Source organism: Typopeltis vanoorti, chromosome 9 (assembly GCF_054136105.1).
Source record: "Typopeltis vanoorti isolate ZY-2024b chromosome 9, IOZ_Tvanoo_1.0, whole genome shotgun sequence".
NCBI classification, from domain to species: Eukaryota; Metazoa; Arthropoda; class Arachnida; order Uropygi; family Thelyphonidae; genus Typopeltis; species Typopeltis vanoorti.
Window position 1 is genome coordinate 82,671,483 of NC_143557.1, and position 18,235 is coordinate 82,689,717.

The 18,235-nt window shown below is 36.4% G+C and overlaps 1 protein-coding gene across 1 annotated transcript in view; it reads left to right on the forward strand.

Annotated features, from left to right (window-relative positions):
• The window catches only part of Fam92 (CBY1 interacting BAR domain containing protein Fam92), a 170,324-nt gene that overhangs the window by 73,233 nt on the left and 78,856 nt on the right, over positions 1-18,235 (forward strand). Inside the window, exon 4 of the mRNA XM_090397465.1 lies at positions 4,074-4,175. Within this exon, the coding sequence (XP_090253591.1) occupies positions 4,074-4,175 (102 nt within the window). The remainder of the gene's footprint in view (positions 1-4,073; positions 4,176-18,235) is intronic.

Sequence of the window (18,235 nt, forward strand, 5' to 3'; positions counted from 1 at the left end):
GCCATTATCTTGCAGGCTATATCAGATTTCACAAAGGCACTGGTGCATCATTGTTGTGAAAACATATGTGGAGCATGGTTTGGGTATTGAATGTAGCTGGAATCTATGTTTCTGTCAGGAATATGATGACTGGTCTGGAAGACTGTAAGTGGTGATGAACGTCATGTATATTTGTGTTAATGTTATGGATGTTAGTAAAGTAGATGTGAAAGTGAGTTTATAGTGAAAAGATTCTGGCTTGGTTATGACTTGATGTGAATTTTTTGATGGGATTAGTTTATGAGGGAGATTCACTTTTGTCACTGTCATTGTATGAGTATTTAGTTTAATCATGATTAGATGGAAGGATATAGTGGAAATATGGAGTGAGAGAAGATAGACTTTTGGACATGACATCCATACAGAGAGAAAACCAGTCTTTGTGCCATGTTGAGGCCTTGACAATGTCTTGTACATACCACTACTCAGACTCCCTCCCAGGCACAACCTGGCAGAGTATTTAGCAGTGGGATTGTGCATCATTTGACTGGGAAGCCTAACTGTCTCGTTACTGAAAGGTTTGGGCCCCATGTACTAACTGGTGGTTCCAGTTAAAACAGCAGTTTTAACTGATATAGCCACAAAATGGAGGAGGTTATGGGTCTCTAAATATGTTTGTTATGACTTTCAAGGGTGCCACTCACAATGCTTCCTTTAGAAGATGGCAACGTGACGTTGCCGAAATATCGGAAAATATTTATTAAAGTATAATTTAATTTATATCCTTAACTACGTTGTTCAATTCCTTAAGTGTTTTAATAATGCATAACCAACGTATAAGCCTGTCTACGAGAATCAACATCATCCACGGAGATACAATCGCATGGAAGGCCCGCCAATACGGTAAATTGAAGTTGAAGCTGTCTAGACAATTAAATCGTCTAACTTTCCTGAAACTTTGCCGGAATAATAAAGTAATCCCGAACTGTGTAAAATTCAAGCGTCGTTTTGTTTCAAAAAAAGCTCTCCAAATATATAACTGCACCAGCTTCGCGTTGCTACGCGAACAAATCACCACCACGCGTTTTCTCTTAGCGGACATTAACGAAGCTATTTGTGCCGTCGAAGATGAGCTGTCGTGCACTTTAAACCACGAACCTTGGTCGATTTTACGTGACGTCTCATGTACCGCTGCTGACAAAGAATTTGAAAAAATACAAGGCCGACAGATGAAAAAATTCGAAAAATTAAAAAAGAACTCTACTGTCCTTCCTAAACTTGCTACCAATACCGTAATCAACCTTTCTTCAGTCACCCTGAAGCCTGAAGCAATCAACGCGCTGTCACGTGGCCACAACTTCGCCATTGCTCCCAAAAAAATACCTAGTGAGGATATTATGATCCAGATCGAACGCGGAATCCGCCACCTTCCACATCAAGTCGCCAACAGTGTAAGACTGGATGTATCTTGTGTCCTTTCCAAAGCAATTCCACCAAAAACCAACATATCCAACAAGGAATATAAAGCTCTACAGGAAATGAAGAATAATAAAGAAATAGTTATCACCAAAGCGGATAAGGGAAATGCAACTGTAGTCCTTAACCAAAAGGACTACACAGGTAAGGGTAAGCTGAATGCTCTTCTATTAAATCGGGCTACTTACCTCCCTATCAATTACAATCCTACCAACTCTCAAATTAGAAAACTTTACAGGCTCCTTAAGAGAGTCACTTCTTGGCCTGTAGAAGTTACCAACAGATTAAAGCCATTTAACTCTATACCCCCCCCCTATTTACGGACTCCCAAAAATACATAAAGAAAATGTGCCATTACGTCCCATAGTGGATGGCATTGATTCCCCCACATACAAATTAGCTAAACATTTGGCCAAAGAGCTCACACACTATACTGGCAACAGACCATCACACATAAAAAACTCAGCCCATTTCAAAGCCAGCATAGAAAACCTTACACTCCAACGTACTGACATAATGGTCAGCTTTGACGTCTCCTGTTTATTCACAAATGTCCCACTCAAGGAAACTTTAGAGCTAATCCAAGCTAAATTTTCTCCAGATATCTCAGCCTTATTTCAGTTCACAATGAACTCAGGCTATTTCGTTTGGCAGGGAAAATTCTACAAACAAATAGAGGGGGATAGCCATGGGTTCACCACTCTCCCCACCCTTGGCCAATTTCTTTATGGAGACCTTTGAAGTAAAAGCCTTAGCCTCTGCCCCACAAAAACCAACCATATGGCTTCACTACGTTGATGATGTGTTCGCTATTTGGCCACATGGCTCTGAAACACTTCTCTCCTTCTTAACACACTTAAACAGCCAACATCCCAGAATCAAATTCACCCTGGAAAAAGAGGAGAAAAACAGCCTCTCTTTCCTAGACACTCTAGTCACCCGCCAGCATAATGGAACCTTGGTTTTCTCGGTTTACAGAAAACCCATCCATACAGGCAGATACATTCACCAACAAACCCCCCACACACACACAACAATATGGAGTAGTGAAAACACTATACAACAGGGCTGAACTAATCTGTTCAAACGACTTGGCCCTAAACACTGAACTAAATCACATCCTCAACACTTTCTCAGCCAATGGCTACCCCCCCCCCCCCCAAAAAAAAGTCCAAAAAATATTAGACCCTACAAACCACAGATCCCCCCTCCACAACAAGGATTACTCTAAATCCATCACCATTCCCTACATCCGAGGCACCTCGGAAAAGATTACCAAAATCTTAAAAAAGCATGACCTGACCTCCTGTTACAAACCTTACAGAAAATTGACATCCCTTATCCACTCCACTAAAGACCAACCACTTCCCCTAGACCTACCTGGTGTATACTAGGTCCCTTGCAGTTGTAAACTGTCTTACTTTGGCCAGACAGGCAAGACAGCGAATATCAGAATTTCTGAACACAAGGACTACATCCGGTTTCACAAGTACAGCCATTCTGGTCTTGCAGACCATGCTCTGGATACACGCCACAGAATACGGTGGAAGAAAGCTACAGTAATACACCGTAGCAAATACAAATTTGAATGACTATTTATGGAATCAGCCTCAGCCCTAAGAAATTCTCCAAACCTCAACAAATTTGGTTGTATGCGACTGCCCCAAATTTGGGAGGCTTACATCAGCAGACCTTCAGCCCAATGGCCAAGAACACCTACTTAGCCAGCTAGAGGGCACCATCAGGACTTTTAGGAGAACAATAGCTTCATCTCTTCATTCCCAGTTACTGTGTTTGTAGTGCCTACGTGCACATGCCTTTTTTTGTAAGTTCCTTTAGAAGATGGCAACGTGACGTTGCCGAAATATCGGAAAATATTTATTAAAGTATAATTTAATTTATATTCTTAACTACGTTGTTCAATTCCTTAAGTGTTTTAATAATGCATAAAGAAGAGATGGGGTGAACAAAAACCAGAATCCCTGCTATGGGAAGCAAACATGGCATTGGCCACTTCAGATCTCTAATATGCCACATGGTAATATTACACCTGGCGATAGGAATATCTACCACCTAGGGATGTGCAAAACAGCTGTGTACTTGACCTCATTATTTATTGAAAGTCTTGTAGTCGGTAAAATTCTTAGTGAATGGGGAAAAAAAGGCAAAATAGTACCATTCTACAAGCATTATTCCAAAACAGACGCTTCCAATTTTAGACCAGTCTGTATATCTACAGTTGCAATCATTAGAGGAATGGAATAGCAGGTTGGATGAGAATACATCATTAACCAATGAGCTATGAAGGCCACTCTTTTAGATCATCACTGAAGTTATGATTTACATCAAGGCTACTGGATACAGTTTTGATTATCTAGATGGCATAGAGGAGGGGGGAATTAAAGGATTGCTGGAAAAGGAGTAGAACTATAACCAAAATATTGTTAGAACATAGAATGCATTTCAGATAACTCATTGGTAATTGTAGTGTGTTTATTTATTTTGTTAATATTATTATTCATTGTAAGCAAATGAGTGCCTTGTGATTATCTAATTATTTAGGTAAACTTCAATCAGTTTGAATACATTTGCAATCACATTACATATTTTCTTTCCAGGAAGAACTAAAATCCAATTTGGCTGCACGAACACGAGAATTAAACAAAAAAAGGCAATTAGAAAAGATTCGAGGAAAGCAGCCAACAAACTGGCAACAAATAGTATCCTTTTTTTTACATATAATTTTTTTTTTTCATTATGAAAAATTCTCAATTATTAATTGATTGGAGTAGTGCTCACTTGTGAAAAATAAATAAAGGATAAAAAGGAACTTATGTTCTAGTATACATGATATGTCTTAGAGATAAGCTTCTATAGTTCTTCCTTTTTGGTGTATGTGTGTGTGTGTGTGTATATATATATATAAAAAAAAAACAAATCAGCTAACGCCTTTTTATTCCCGTATACGGGGAGTAGGCGAGGCCATTTAGCCCTATCTAACTTTTGGAGACTGAGTGGGCAGTTCAATATATATATATATATATATATATATATATATATATATATATTTATCTTTTTTTTTTGACTGACTGAAACTGAGAAATAGATAACAAGTTAATTTAATGGAGCACACAACATGTTTTTTCATCAAAAATGACTTCTTCAGGTGTGGTAACACTTAAAGCAAATTAAAAAACATAAAAAAATCATAAAAAGACTGTGCTATTGTAATAACAGACTTGTGAACTGAAGTTAAGTTTGAATTGTCGTTATAGTCCATTCTGTAGTTCTACTGTTGTGTAAATGCGAGCGTATGCGATCATGCGTACACCAGTACCTAATGGCAGAACTATGCGAGTCAGGTAGACTATAACCGAGATTGCTGTTGATATGAGATGAGTCTAGGGCAATTTCTCTGGACTCAACTATGCGCCGTTCCACTTCATCGTGACAAACAAACGTTCGATATTGCATCCCAATCTACTCCGTGTTGGCAGCCTTCATCGTTTGTGTTCACTGAAAATAAGACGTGACTTGAGAGTGTGCTTGCTCTGACTCTATTATATGAAATGTCTCTCTGATGTTCCTCTAGGAGGACTGACTTCTCAGTCTGGCTATAGTATGGTCTCCCACAATCACATATTACCTTGTATACACCAGGGAACTGAAGATGGTTATGAGCCTGTTTTGGGTGGCTTAGAACTGACCTTAGTTTTGGAAGAGTTGAAAAACACATTTTAATATTAAATTTCTTCAAAATTCTTCCTAGTTTCCGGGAGAGCAAGCTGACAAAAGGTAAAGAAATATAACCCTTGGGATTGTTAGGGATCTCTGTATTGTTTCAAGGGCGCTGGTATAGTTGCCTCTTAATGTTTTTGGAAGAGTATCCATTATTTAAGAAAGTTCTTTCTAGGTATGTTAGTTCATTTTTAAGTTCTTCTTCATCGGACAATACTGAGAAATACAAAATCGAACAAACAATTTCCTTAAGACGACAACAGAACTTCCAAGAAACACGCGTCTTTCTCTTCGGTCCTTACATCCACTTATTCCAAGATTATACGGCCTACCAAAGGTGCATAAAGCAAATTGTCCACTCAGGCCAGTAGTTGATAGTATTGATTCACCAACATATAACTTATCAAAATATCCACCATCCTCCTTAAAAGGTCTAGTAGGAAAATCTTCCTCTTATATTAAAAATTCAACGGACTTCGCTTCTAAAATTAAAGATATAAAGCTGACGAATTCCGATATTATGGTGAGCTTTGATGTTGTGGCTCTTTTCACAAATGTTCCAATGCAAGATGTTCTCAGTATTTTAAAAAACAAGATATCTAAAAAGATTTTTGCTCTCTTCTCACACTGTATTAATTCGGGGTATTTTAAGTTCAAAGATAAAGTTTACAAACAGAACAAAGGACTAGCTATGGGTAGCCCTCTGTCTCCAATGCTGGTCAACATTTTCTTCGAGGAAAAAGCCATCTCTAAAGAAACATAAAAACTTAGAGCATGGTGTAAAGAATCTTCACATCTTCCTAAATCATTTAAACAACTTCCACCAGGACATAAAATTTACCATTGAGATTGAAGAAAATGGTTCCCTTTCATTTTTAGACATGAAACTTACTAAGATGTCTGATTCTTTAAAAATCTCAATCTTCAGGAAATCAACACACATGGATAGATACCTACATGCATCCTCACATCACTATCCCGCACAAAAGTTAGGTATCATTTCCACATTGGCTCACTGTGCTCTCTCAGTATTGTCCGATGAAGAAGAACTTAAAAACGAACTAACATACCTAGAAAGAACTTTCTTAAATAATGGATACTCTTCCAAAAACATTAAGAGGCAACTATACCAGCACCCTCAAAACAATACAGAAATCCCTAACAATCCCAAGGATTATATTTCTTTACCTTTCGTCAGCTCGCTCTCCTGGAAACTAGGAAGAATTTTGAAGAAATTTAATATTAAAACGTGTTTTTCAACTCTTCCAAAACTAAGGTCAGTTCTAAGCCACACAAAACAGGCTCATAAACCATCTTCAGTTCCCTGGTGTATACAAGGTAATATGTGATTGTGGGAGACCATACTATGGCCAGACTGAGAAGTCAGTCCTCCTAGAGGAACATCAGAGAGACATTTCATATAATAGAGTCAGAGCAAGCACACTCTCAAGTCACGTCTTATTTTCAGTGAACACAAACGATGAAGGCTGCCAACACGGAGTAGATTGGGATGCAACATCGAACATTTATGTTTGTCACGATGAAGTGGAATGGCGCATAGATGAGTCCAGAGAAATTGTCCTAGACTCATCTCATATCAACAGCAATCTCAGTTATAGTCTACCTGACTCGCACAGTTCTGCCATTAGGTACTGGTGTACGCATTTACACAACAATAGAACTACAGAACGGACTATAATGACAATTCAAACTTAACTTCAGTTCACAAGTCTGTTATTACAATAGCACAGTGTTTTTATATTTTTTAATTTGCTTTAAGTGTAAAGCAAATGACTTCTTCAGGTGTACCACACCTGAAGAAGTCATTTTTGATGAAACATGTTGTGTGCTTCATTAAATTAACTTTTCTATTTCTCAGTTCCAGTCAATCAAAAAAAAAGATGAACATAACATATCCAATCACCGAGTCAATGTAACTACTGATTTTATATATATATATATAAATGTTGTAAAGGAATTCAATGCTTGCTGTGCTGTAGTAGTAGCAGTATTATTTGTCATAGGATTTAGAATAAATAATGCTGTTTTGTCACTCCCAGTAGTAGGCATTTAACTACGTGTCTGAAGGCTATGTGAGAGAAGAAGTTTTGAGCTTGTGGAACTGGTCGAGGATGGGAAGATTAGACTTGTGCATTAACTGTGTGTTTGTTGTGATTACAAGAGCTGTTCCCAAATCTTTGGTGGTAGTTCTTAAGTATGTGAAGGAGTTGCTCTGCTGCTTCTCTGAAGTGCATTTCATGTCAATATTTGGTCTTTTGTAGTGCTTTGATTTCCCCTACCCATTTCTGTGGTAGGTATCTACACATGATCTAAAACGCTCGTTATCTTTGTATTCACTGAGTCTGATTTTAGCTATCTGGTTGGTTTGTCACTAATGTGGTAGGTTGCATGCACATTGAGTGCTGCATACTCCGAGTATCCTGAAAGTAGGACAGAATCTTTTGCATAATTAATGACTAGTTCAAGGCCATCTGCAGACTCTAGTATATAAATGTATCAGGATCTCTTTTTTTTTTTTTTATGCGTTATGGCTCTAGATTCTCACATTATTATGAGGTTGTGAATATGTAATATTTATAACAAGATTATTATACCTTCTTAATTATGAATTACACCTTCATAATTAAGGACTCAGGATCCTTATATATATAATGTATGTATTTCAATTTATAAATTAAAGATACCAAGAAATTATATACTTGGGACTGGGACAACCCATATATAGAAGCTAATGACTTCACATCACTATAATCAAAGTACATGTCCTTGCAGACATGTATAATACTATGCATTATGGGAAAGGTCACTACCCATACAGGTTTCGACCTTTATTAAGGTCTCATCGGTGGGAACCAGACCCAGAGATGATACTATAGTAAGGTTGGAGTCATTCAAAACCTTTTCTAACATGTTTTTTCCAATCCTTTCATACAGAGTGAAAAAAAAAAATTTCTTTTATGTTACTCTCACCCATGATAAGCTACAAACATGTGTTTAGGCTTAAGTTCTGGGAGGACATCCAACATGAATTCTTCACAGCACTTAAGCCTCAACACACGGACAGCACTAGGAAAGGATTGAGAACTAATTTTAATGCTTCCAATATTTCGTCTGTCACCGAGACATCTTCAGAGAGTACAAATAACATTCGTAACACACACAAAGACAACACAGTACTAAGTGAAACACGTGGGTGACTCTTAACGTCCTAGGTGGTGCGCCCTCTATGGGAGTTTGTAGGCTGCCTAGGACGATTACTGTTTCCCAAATATTGAGAAGTTTTATGCATCTGTATTTGTTGAGATTAGGTTGATTACAGAGTGCTGCTGCTGCAGATTCCAAAAATAGTCTTTCTTTCTTTTTACTTTGATGGAGCATGGCAGTTTTCTTCCAGAAGACCATGTGAGTTGTGTCCAATACATGGTCTGCAAGACCAGATTGACTATAGTCATGATTGCAGATGTAAGATTTATGTTAATCTAAATGGACAGTGGCTGATCTACCTGTCTGTAGATACAGACACGTAGATCAGCCTGTCTGTATCTACAATAAGCCAACTTGCAGGCATAGGGTACTTTATCTACTCCAGGCACTGAGAGGGGAGGGAGCTGTTCTTGATTTGGCCTCATGGCCCAGATATATTAAAGTCCTTCCTCAGTTACCTTAATAGTCTACCTCCAAGAATCCAGTTTACAATAGAAAAGGAAAATAACAATTTACCCTTCCTAGGCACATTAGTAACATGCCTTCCCAAATAGTAACCTTTCTTTCACTGTATATAATCCACTTTCACCCACTCACACAGGTAGATATCTCCACAAACTTTCCCACCACCAACCCTCTCAACAATATTGTATCATTAAAACTCTAATCAATAGAGATTATATTCTTTGTTCCAGTGGATCCGCATTCAAGTGAACTCAACCTTATTCACAATGTAAAATCTCTCACGATATGTTACTATGTAACTTATCATGTTCGTTTTTACATAATTTTCTAGGAAGATTGTACTTAAAGAAATGTCAGTTTTGCCTGTAATAATTTAACCATGAGCCTTTGTTAAAATAATGTGGCACATGACATCATTATGTAACGTTGTTAACTCATGTTCATATGTGGCAATTTCAAAAGATGTGGAAAATATGACATCATCATGGATGGATGTCAATATGTGACCATATATGGAAATTTCGAGAAACTTGTGCATACATACAGTGGAAGTCCAGGCCCTTATAAGGCAAAACATTTAGAGGGATTTTGTCTTAGGTTTCCTCATCTTCTCTTACCTGGGTCCACTGCCACGTGAGGTCCATTGTCGGTAATCAGAAGAGAAGCATTGTAGGTCTGAGTTTTCTAATTCTTCACTTCCTGGATCTGCTGCCATGTGGGGGTCTGATGTCGATAATCGAGAGAGAGGCATCATGGGTTCTCAATCTCCTACCTGGGTTGCCACCATGAGAGGTATTATGTTGATCATTGGGATGTCTCACTAGGGAAGAGCTGCACGTTGCTGCCATGTTAAGGGTTCTAAAGGGCATAGAATAATTGACGATTTGGACAAAGAAGAAATTTGGCAGGAAATCAAGAACAAGCCAGCAGAAGGAAAGAAAGACAAAAAAAAGGAGCACTTTCGTGTGAACAAAATATTCATGTAAAAGGCAGTGCTGAACGAGAATCGTAAGTACTTATATATGTGATAATTCCGAACGAGATTGTACATCAAGTGTGTCTGTTTATGGGTACAATAAGATGATGTAAATTGATACTGAATTAAGCATACTCAAGGTATGTTTTAATTTTAGTTTGTGTATGCATGATTAGCAGAATATTCTGTGTGTGAGATTAATTTTAAGGGAAGAAACATAGAACTAAGTCTGAATCAGGAAGAATTGAAATTGACATGGACTTGTAATGCAATGGTATATATATATATATATATATATATATATATATATATATGTTAATATGGATCAAACTGTGTAAATATTCCTTTTTGATTTAATTAAATTGTTTGTGAACAACACGTTGGACTGATTCTGTCAATGCACTACCCTGAAAATTTTGAGCCTGCAGAAGATAAAGTTTAAGTGATTAATAATTAAGCCATGACTAATTAAAGGTAACAATCAACATAAGTGGGGAATGCTAACAATATCTGCTTTGTCTTTAGTTTAAATTCTTATAATCTCGCATTCAAAACGTAGTCTAACTGGTGCTGTCGTAAAACAAATAAATTTGTTTGACTATAGAGCTTGAGAATATAAGATCTAGGCATTCAGCCACTGGCAAGTTCTAAGTAAAGAACCACAATAAAGACAAAGCAGAGTTGAGAAATTTAACTACAACACCTTCTTATCCAATGGCTACAGTGATTACAGAATTTAAAAAAATAATCAGTTCTTCCCCCGTTCCTTAGCCATCTCTTCTGAAGGATTTCAGAAATGCTATTACCATCCCCTACTTCCATGGCATGTTCGAAAAAATAGTCAGGTCGTTAAAAAAGTACATCTTCACAGCTTTTAAGCCCCACTGGAAATTTGCTACCCTTATCTGCTTTATCAAAGATCAGTTCCCTCCTCTCTCAGTGCCTGGAATACCCTGTGCCTGCAAGTTGGCTTATTTTGGACAGACAGGTAGATCAGCCACTGTCCGTTTAAATGAACACAAATCTTACATCTACAATCATGACTATGGTCAATCTTGCCTTGCAGACCACATATTGACAAAACTCACAGGGTCTTCTGAAAGAAAACTACCATACTCTGCCATAGTAAATTTAAAAAGGAAAGACTATTTTTGGAATCTGCAGCAGCAGCACTCAGAAATCAACCTAATGTCAACAGATAGGATGGATGCATAAAACTTCCCAAAATTTGGAAAACTAATCTTAAGAGGTCCAAGTTTACATCCTAGACTGCCTACAAATGCCCATAGAGGGCACGCCACCTAGATAAGACTTTAGAGTCACCCACATGTTTCACTTAGTATTGTGTTGTCTTTTGTGTGTGTGTGTGTGTTACAAGTGTTATTTGTATTCACTGAAGATGTCTCGGTGACAGATGAAATATTGGAAGCATTAAAATTAGTTTATAATTCTTTCCTAGGTATTCAGTAGTAATTCCTAGCTGTCAATACTCCATTAACCACCCAACCGGCCAAGACGTGTATATATATATATATATGTATACAACACACACACATCCAGGTTACCATGGATGCGAAGTGCATATTAAAATTATAATACCGTTGATATTAAATTGAAATATATGATGGCTATGAAATGTAGAGGAGTGGTGTATTTTATCCATATTGACAGCGACGTGGTTAAACCTCCAACTTGATAGACTGTAAACCTATAGTACATTAGTACTGTAGTGACTAATGTGGCTTAAAAAAACTTACTTTTTAAGTTATTTTTAAATTTATTTTTTACATAATCTTGAAACCTTACTCCCATAGACTGTTGTTATAAAATTTTTTCAACCCACTTTATGCCTCTATTAAGTAAGATAGTAGTCTCACACCAGGTGATGAAATTTATCTTGCATCCAAATACAGTCTATGCCAATGGTGGGATTTGAACCCACAATCCACTGGTTGGAGAATAGATATGCTAACCACTCAGCCAACTAGGCTGGCTCATGCATGTGCTCAGTAAGGTGTAATTCATTTCTATCCTTTCTGTTGCTGTGAACTGTGTTATTTTGGTTAGTTTGTAGTGGGTGGTAGAAATAATCCAGAATGCAATGATTATCAGTATGGTGAACATCAAAATATCAATATAATTAAAATAGTTATTGCATCAAATGTGCTTAACACTTTCATTGCCAAGCTGAAAATTGGAATTTCATGTGGTGGCCAATTTTTTATATATTTTTTTATTTAGTTAGCGATGTCCACGCGATAACACGTGATCGGCCGTTTGGTGAGAACTCGCATCACACGTTATCGTTCATTGCCAAGCTGAAAATTGGAATTTCGTGTGGTGGCCAAATTTTTTTAATTTTTTTATTTAGTTAGCGACGTCCACGCGATAACGCGTGCTCGGCCATCAGGTGAGAACTTATATCACGTGATTGACAATGAACGTGTTAATGTCTCCAGAAGCATTATTATATCGAATGTAGAATATTGAAAGTAATGGTATCTCTTCTGATGACATAACTTATGTGAACAATTACAAAACCACTACTCTTTCTCTTACATGCACAGAAATGTGACAGCTTGAAATCAACCTCCAAAATAGCGAAGTTGAAGCAGATCATCAGTGAGATAACTTGGGAATTGCAAAAAGTCGAGATGCATTTAGATGAACAAAGGGAGAAAAAGAAAAATGAACAGAAAAATAAGAAACAACAAAGCAAGGAAACAAGTAAGTTGGGAAATAACAGAAATCAGGTAAGTGACATTGTTAGTAAAAAAGAAAGAAGTTATTTGGTATGGTGACTATAATAAAACATGCTATAGATGAGCGAGTTATGACATCGAGTTTTCCTGGAGCGAAAATTAAAAATATAAAGGAAGCAATTCAAAAACAGAAAAGAAAACTAAATGAAATCGTAGTTGTAGTAGATACAAATGATTTAACTGGCGATAACTTCAGTGTGAGAGAGGATATGAAAGGGTTGTTGGAAGAGGCGAGAGTGAAGAGTGAGAAAGTGAAAATTGTTAGTATTTTACCTCGCTATGATAAAAATGAATTAAGAAGAAGGGCTATGATGGCAGATGATTCGATGCATAGGCTATGTAGAAGGAATGGATGTGAGTTTCTTGTGTGGAGTGAGTTTGAGGGAAGATTGGATTTGTATAAGAGGTATGATGGCTTACACCTGAATGCATTTGGTATCAGGAAAGCTAATAACTGGTATGAGACCTAACACAGAGAATCAAGGAAACTAAATTATAAAGGGAGGAATGTGTGAATGTAAGAGCGATAATGTTACATAACTGTGTTAATGAGAGGAATGAGCTTTATCATGGAAATGGTGATGAGGAGTGAACGATTTCAGGTTTGTGTTCGGCCAGTTCGGACCCCATCATGTGTGCAAAGATGTCTATATGTGTAAAGCATTAGAGAATAATAGAGATCTGCAAGTTGTCCAACTGTATCAGGCAGACTGCAGACAAGACAATACAAAAGAACAAACAGGTAGATTATTATGTCTGTACACGAATGCTTGGCAAGTATAATTTATTGACTTTGAGTATCAGTATATGTTCAGAGATGTATTAATATTGCGTTTGGCAAGTATAATTTATTGACTTTGAGTATCAGTATATCTTCAGAGATGTATTTATATTATGTTTTGCTAGTTTCTAAAATTTTGCTTCAATAAATTGTTCATTGAACATCGTTAGTATATATATCGTGTATCTTATTTTTAATGATAATAACTTGACATAGGAAGTAGTAAGATTTAAATTGCACCTAATTTGTATTTGCATGCATCTGCAAAAATGAGAAATCACTCTTATTAATGCATTCCTACTCTAATTAATTTGTTTTAGACAGCTTTAGTGATGGGCCAATCAACATCAGAAAAAAAAAATCCTAAAGGATGTTGACATCTTTCAGTGTTTTGGTTAGATTTTCAGAAAAAAATATTCAATTTATTTCTTTTATGAAACAAAAATGAGCACTGATAAATCTCTTCGCTTGTTAAAGATACTGTATAGAGAGAGAAATTAGACAAAAAATAGCAGTGTAGATGGCACAAAAATAACAGACCTTGAAGAGTGTGCTTCATTCTCCCTCCCCCTTTTTTTAATCAGCTTTAATATCATTTGCCTTCATAATGATTCATATATTATTATTATTATGTGACACCTCCAGGGAGTCCAAAGACTCATCGAGGGAGAGTGTGGCAACAGCATCGAACGATTGAATCCATTCCAACTACTAACTGCACTCAAAATTGCTTAAGTTTTTACGAGCGATTAGTAGCAGAGGCTCTACCAATCGACCAACCTTTGCTGGCTTATATAACACAACCTATTTCTATTTTTACTGTTATTTGTTATCTATTTACCAATAAATCATTGTGCCTGTTGTGCCCAGATTTGGTCACCGGGTTTTCAGAAGGATGAATAGATGTTGGAAAGGGTCCAAAGGCGACTGACTAAGGTAGTTTCTGACCTCTGGAATGTTGAGTATGAGGAAAGATTGAGAAGATGCAATTTGCAGAGTCTGGTGGAGAGAAGGAAGAGGGGAGATATGATAGAGACCTACAAGTTGGTAAGGGATTGTTATAAGATCAATGGTGGAGAAGTTCTACAGAGAATAGTGGGAGATCAGGGGAGAACCAGTGGTCATCCCTGGAAACTATATAAAGAGGGTGTGAGTAGGGGAGTGAGAGGCAGGTTTTTTTCATGCAGAGTTGTCAATGATTGGAATGCCTTGCCTGAGAGTGTGGTGACTGCAAGAAGTTTGAGCGTGTTTAAGACATGGTATGATGAGATGTGTGTGTCATAAAAGGACCTCCCAGATGAGTCTTTGACTCCATGAGGTCTTGGGAAATAATAATAATAATAATAAATCATCCTCCCTCTCCCTACCAGAATGAGTGTTGATTTAACATTGCATAAGCTATGAATTTGATGTCTTTACTCATACCAGGAGCACTTTTTCATTTCTCTTTAAATTAATGTATTGGCTACTTCTCACATCTAGCAAGGGCTGAAGTTGATAAATGCTGAAACAATGGCTCAGCAGCTGCTGTCTAGCAAGAACAACTCACTGTATATAAGTTAATATAGAACAGCAAGCATTTAATTAAAAAATATACACGTAAATACAAATAAAATTTTTACTTACATTAAAAGGTATAAAAATGTCAACAAAATGTTTATTTAGTTAGTTCATAATTGTATGGTTGTTTTGGCAAAGATTTTCATTGCAATATAGTTTTCCTGGAAAGTAGTATCTTTCTTTCTTGATATCATGCATGGAAAAGGTTGTGTTTGCAGTACATGTTAATTTATTTTCACAATATTGATGACAACACAGAATAATAAGAAAATAACTAATATTTATTAACTTATTTGCAGATATTTTTCTGATATTATATCCAGCATCTTCGGTGCACACAAACCGTTTGTCACATTACACGAAACAACAACAATTTGGTATAACAATGAGACTAGTTTTAAAAAAAATTGTAATGGACAACACAAGGAACTAAGGTTCCAATTAGTAGCATCTGTGTAGAAAAGGAGAGAAAACAAGTATTAATTAGATCTTAAAATGACTATCTCCCAGATTTTTGGTAAATTTATGCAGACATACTTGTTGAGGTTTGGAGTATGTTTTACAGCTTCTGTTGATTCCAAAAACAATCTCTCTGACTTATGACTTTGTGTAGTACTTTTGCTTTCTTCCAATTGATCCTGTGTGAAGGGATATCCAAGACACGGTCTACTAGACCCGACTTGCCATAATGATAGTGCCTCATGTATTTTTTATGTTCACCAATTCGAATATCAACAGTTCTTCCTGTCTGTCTATAGCAGGGGTGGGGAACCCATTCGCCCCTTTGCTGATGTACTCGTATGTACATACACTATATATAAGAGTTAAAATTTGCCAGTCGCCTGCGGACGTTTTTAAATTAGCAATTTTCGCCCATGTTATTAAAAAGGTTCCCCACTCCTGGTCTATAGTAAGCCTGGTCACAAGAACAGGACACTTCATAAACTTTTGGATGTGATACAGAAGAGAGTTTGTCCTTAGGTGAATGGATTAGAGTTGCCAATTTGACATAAGGTTTAAATACAGTGCATGGTTAATATTTATTAAGCACTGTAGATAATTTTTCAGATGTGCCCTTGAATGTATTGGATGGTAAGAGTTTTGTGTGGTAGGCAATGGAGGGGGATTTCTGGTGAGCATTTAGTAATTTTTTTTCTATTCTATGGGGATTATAGCTATGCATACAGCTTCTCTTAAACCAGTGGTTTGGCTATGCTATGTTGATGATGTGTTTGCTATTTGGCCACATCAGTGGTTTGAGAGAAGCTGTATGCATTGCTATAACCCTCCGTAGAATAGAAAAAATTACTAAATACTCCCCAGAAATCCCCCTCCATTGCCTTCCATATCCAAAGTGTCTGAATACATTTTTATCGCATTTAAATATCCAACACCCTAAAATACACTTCACAATGGAAAAGGAAGCTAATGACTGTCTGCCCTTCCTGGATACACTAATCACAAGGCTTCCAGATGGTTCCTTATCTTTTTTGGTTTATAGAAAACCCACACATACCCTGTATGTGTGGGTTTTCAGACAGTTACAAAGCAGTCACACCATCATCCACCTCAACAGTATGGTATCCTAAGATACACTACAGATACAAAGCTATAACTATTTTTTCCATTAACAATGCTCTTATTGCTGAACTCACATCACACCTTCTTAGCCAATGGCTATAATCCCCCATAGGATAGAAAAAATACTGAATGGTCTCCAGAAATCGCCCTCTATTGCCTACCACACAAGACTACAGCAAAACTGTTAACATCTCATACATTCAAGATACATCTGAAAAGATATCTAGAATGCTTAATAAATATCAACTATGCACTGTATTTAAACCTTATGTCAAATTGGCAACTCTCATCCATTCACCTAAAGACAAACTCTCTTCTTTATCACATCCAGGAGTCTATGAAGTGCGCTATTCTTGTGACTTGGCTTACTGTGGACAGACAGAAAGAACTGTTGACATATGCCTTAGTGAACATAAAAAATACATCCGGCACTATCATTATGGAAAATTGGGTCTAGCAGACCATGGATATATATTATAGCTATGCATACAGCTATGCCTTCACATAGGATCAATCGTAAGAAAACAAAAGTGCAGAAGTCATAAGTTAGAGAGTTTTTTTGTTTTTTTTTTTGAATCACCAGAAGCTGAAAAACACTCCAAACCTCAACAAGTATGGCTGCATAAATTTACCAAAAATCTGGGAGACAATCATTTTAAGATCTAATTAATACTTGTTAATTAGATTATTCTAATTATTATAATTAATACTATTCTAATTAATACTTTCTCTCCTTTTCTACACAGATGCTACTAATTGGAACCTTAGTTCCTTGTGTTATCCATTACAATTTTTTTTTTAACTAGTCTCATTGTTATACCAAATTGTTGTTGTTTCGTGTAATGTCACAAACAGTTTTTGTGCTCTGAAGATGCTGGATATAATATAAGCAAATAAGTTGATAAATATTAGTTATTTTCTTATTATTCTTGATAGTGAGTTGCCGTGATGTATTTAATATTTGTAGTACATTTGTAATATTTGTAGTACAGCAATCCCTCGATTAACGTGCCCCCGATTAGTGCATTATTTTTTTTTCGATACCCAAATTTGATTAGTGTGCTATATACATCTTAAAAATAAATGTTACAGATTTTAAAAATTTTCGATCTATACATTTTTTATGGCTAACTATTTTAAAAAATCACTCACCAGGATGAAATAATTTAGTTACCAATTTGAAACATTTTGCAGAGTTATTTTTTAATGGCATACTACACTATTTCCATGTACACTATATTCCAAATTTACCTCCAAAATTTATGTCATCTGCTTTACATAGCATTTTGCTTATCATATCTCGTGCAATTGTTTTTCATACTTTTTATTTTAAATTATTTTCCTAACCTTTAATCATGAGTAAAAGAATTAGTGAGCAAAAAACAGAAGTGTGAAAATGATTCGTAAAATAATCTGATTGGAAGAAAAACTTGAAATAATAAAGAAAAATGAACAAGGCGAGTCCAGAGCAAAGATAGGACAAGAACACAAAAATGGGTGAATCAACTGCTGAATACAAAGAGAAAGGTAAGGCTGCTTGAAGTTCATCATGCATGCAATGAAAATCAAAGTATTATAATGATTGAATTAGAGAGACTTCTTTTTACATGGATCAAAGATTGTAAACAAAAATGGATACCGCTAACGCTGGCCTTATTAAATCAAAAGCATCGTCTCTTTGTAACCTGGAAA